Source organism: Parus major, chromosome 3 (assembly GCF_001522545.3).
Source record: "Parus major isolate Abel chromosome 3, Parus_major1.1, whole genome shotgun sequence".
Taxonomy (NCBI): domain Eukaryota; kingdom Metazoa; phylum Chordata; class Aves; order Passeriformes; family Paridae; genus Parus; species Parus major.
In genome coordinates this window covers 24,734,407-24,737,009 of record NC_031770.1, presented here as the reverse complement: position 1 = coordinate 24,737,009, position 2,603 = coordinate 24,734,407, and the positions used below count along the sequence as shown (strand labels likewise).

Sequence of the window (2,603 nt, the reverse complement as noted above, 5' to 3'; positions counted from 1 at the left end):
CCGCCGCCGCCGCCGCCCGGTGGCCGCCTGGACGCCGCCCTGCTGGAGAGCCCCGGCGGTTCGCGCACGCCGCCGCCGCCCGCCTCCGCCTCCTACTGCGAGGAGCTGCTCTCGCCGCCCTGCGCCAACAACGCTTTCGCCTTCTCGGGGCAGGAGCTGGGCAGCCTCATCGCTCCCCTCGCCCTCCACACTCAGAACTTCGCCGCTGCCGCCGCCGCGGCCGCGGCCGCCGCCGCCTATTACCGCTGTCAGCAGCAGCCGCCGCCGCCGCCCGGCGGGGCCTGCCCGCCGCCCCCCGCCTCGCCGCCCTTCAGCTTCCAGCCCCTCCGCCGCCTCTCCGAGTCGCCCGTCTTCGACGCGCCGCCCAGCCCGCCGGACTCGCTCTCCGACCGGGAGAGTTACCTGAGCGGCTCCCTCAGCTCCGGCTCCCTCAGCGGCTCCGAGTCGCCCAGCCTGGACTCGGGCCGCCGCCTGCCCATCTTCAGCCGCCTCTCGATCTCCGACGACTGAGGGAGGATGGGGCAGCGGCCGGGGGGGCCCGCGGCGTCCGTGCAAGTAAGTTACCGAGCGAAGAAAGCGAAACCTCTCCTTCCTCTCTATTTTTGGTTTTGTTTTTTCTTTTATATATCTATCTATCTATACACCGAGAGCTGAACAAAACGAGAAACAAAGCATTTTGCAAAAGGGCAAATGACACGAACTGAACAAACCTATTTTTATAGAGAGACCTTGGAAGAAGGGGATTTTTGTTTTGGGGTTTTTTTGTTGTCGTTCTTTGGAGACAAGTTATGATACGCACCAGCAGCAGCCATTCCATCTGTGTTCGAAAAAAAAACAAACAACAAACAGCATTAGAAAAGACAGCACCAGAAAGCAACAAACAATCTGAGGAGCGTCGGTCCACCAGCCCAGCTCCTCCAATCCTGCAGACACAGAAAGTTACAAACTAGTTTCTTTCAATCCAGTTAAAAAAAAAAAAAAAATAAACACAGAACATACTAAACCTATAAGCTTTTTTTTTAGGAAAAAAAAAAAAAGAAAAATCCAACATCCTGCCAAGAATATGCCTTGATAACAACCTTTTTTATATATATCTATATATTATTATTATAACAAATGCTAAAACCTTCATTCCAAAGTTTAATATTGGTTCCATTGCCACCACTTAGTGGATGTTTGGCTTAGAACAATTTTTCGTTGTTGCTTTATTTGGAAGCACTCAACTGAGTTTAGTTTGTAATTGTTGGAGAATAACTGCTGATTTTTTAAAAATTTTTTTTAGCTGTTTGAGTTGATTGCATGAATGAGTCACTGCACACAACTCAATATGAAACTATTTAACTTATTTATTATCTTGTGAAAAGTATACATTGGTAATTTGTTCATACTGTATTTATCGGGTATGATGAAAAGCAATAGATATATATTCTTTTATTATGTTTAAATTATGATTTTCATTATTAATCGGCAAAATGTGGAGTGTGTTCTTTTCACAGTAATATATGCCTTTTTGTAACTTCACTTGGTTATTTTATTGTAAATGAGTAAAATTCTTAATTTAAGAGATGGTATGTAATATTTATTTCATTAATTTCTTTCTTTGTTTACGTAAATCTGAAAGATTGCATGGTTTCTTTATAGAAATCGGTCTCGATGCTGTGGAGGTAGTTTGCGGAATTTCTATGGGTTTTTTTTAGAATGTAAATGGTTGTAGCCCGTCCGAGTTGAAAAATGAGAGAGAAAAAAAAGAAAAAAAAAGACTGACCTAGCAATCAGACTTCAAAGTGGCAAATCTAATTCAGATTCTTGTTAAAAATAACCAAAAAGTATTTTTGTTGCCTAACTCCACGAATCACACTGTGATATAGTCTCAAAGTATGTAGCAATAATTGGGGGTCCCAGTATTATGTCTCACAGTGCCTTCTTGAGGGTCCATGCTTGCCTTAAATATCTCTCAACCAAATAAGTATTTTTCCTAATGCTTGAGATAATTTGAATGTAGGGATGGGTTTTAAGTACAGCAAAATTTCGCCACTCTATTTTGTAAGAACAGAGGCCATCTTTGGATCTGAAACTTTCTATAATACAGGAACATATCTTGTTTATTGAATTCCAAAACCTGTAACTTTTTTTTTTCCTAATGTAGAAAGTTGGGAGTTTTCCAAAAGTTTCCTGGACGGTGGATGAATGAGCAGTAGCTTAGTTTTGTTTGTGCATAGGTACAGATTGAGCACTATGTACTCTTTTGGACTACTTTAACAGAAGTATGTTTTGAATGTAACTAAAGGATAAGTCAACTTGAGTTGTAATATATTTTTCGGGAGTCAGTTCACTACAGATTATGTGAGACTGTAAACTTTGTACTGTAAATGTTTTGTAGTTCTCCCAATAAAATTTTTTTGAAAAAAACAAGAAAGACCAACAAACCCCAGTAACCCTTCCAAGTGCTGAAGCCCAGGCTGCCAGGCAGGAGTATTTCTTGCTAAACACCACCACCCCCCAGTCACAGATACATCTAGCTACAGATTAACCAGTGTGCATTGCCACTGCAGGCCGCTCCTGCAGCCCTCCCTGGTCCGTGGCCAAAGTTAATAAACGCTTCC

At 43.6% G+C, this 2,603-nt stretch overlaps 1 protein-coding gene across 1 annotated transcript in view; it reads left to right on the top strand.

Annotated features, from left to right (window-relative positions):
* The window catches only part of ZFP36L2 (ZFP36 ring finger protein like 2), a 4,111-nt gene extending 1,712 nt beyond the window's left edge, over positions 1–2,399 (top strand). The window contains exon 3 of the mRNA XM_015620430.3: positions 1–2,399. Coding sequence (XP_015475916.1) covers positions 1–510 — 510 coding nt within the window. The 3' untranslated portion in view covers positions 511–2,399.
* Positions 2,400–2,603: the final 204 nt, after the last annotated feature.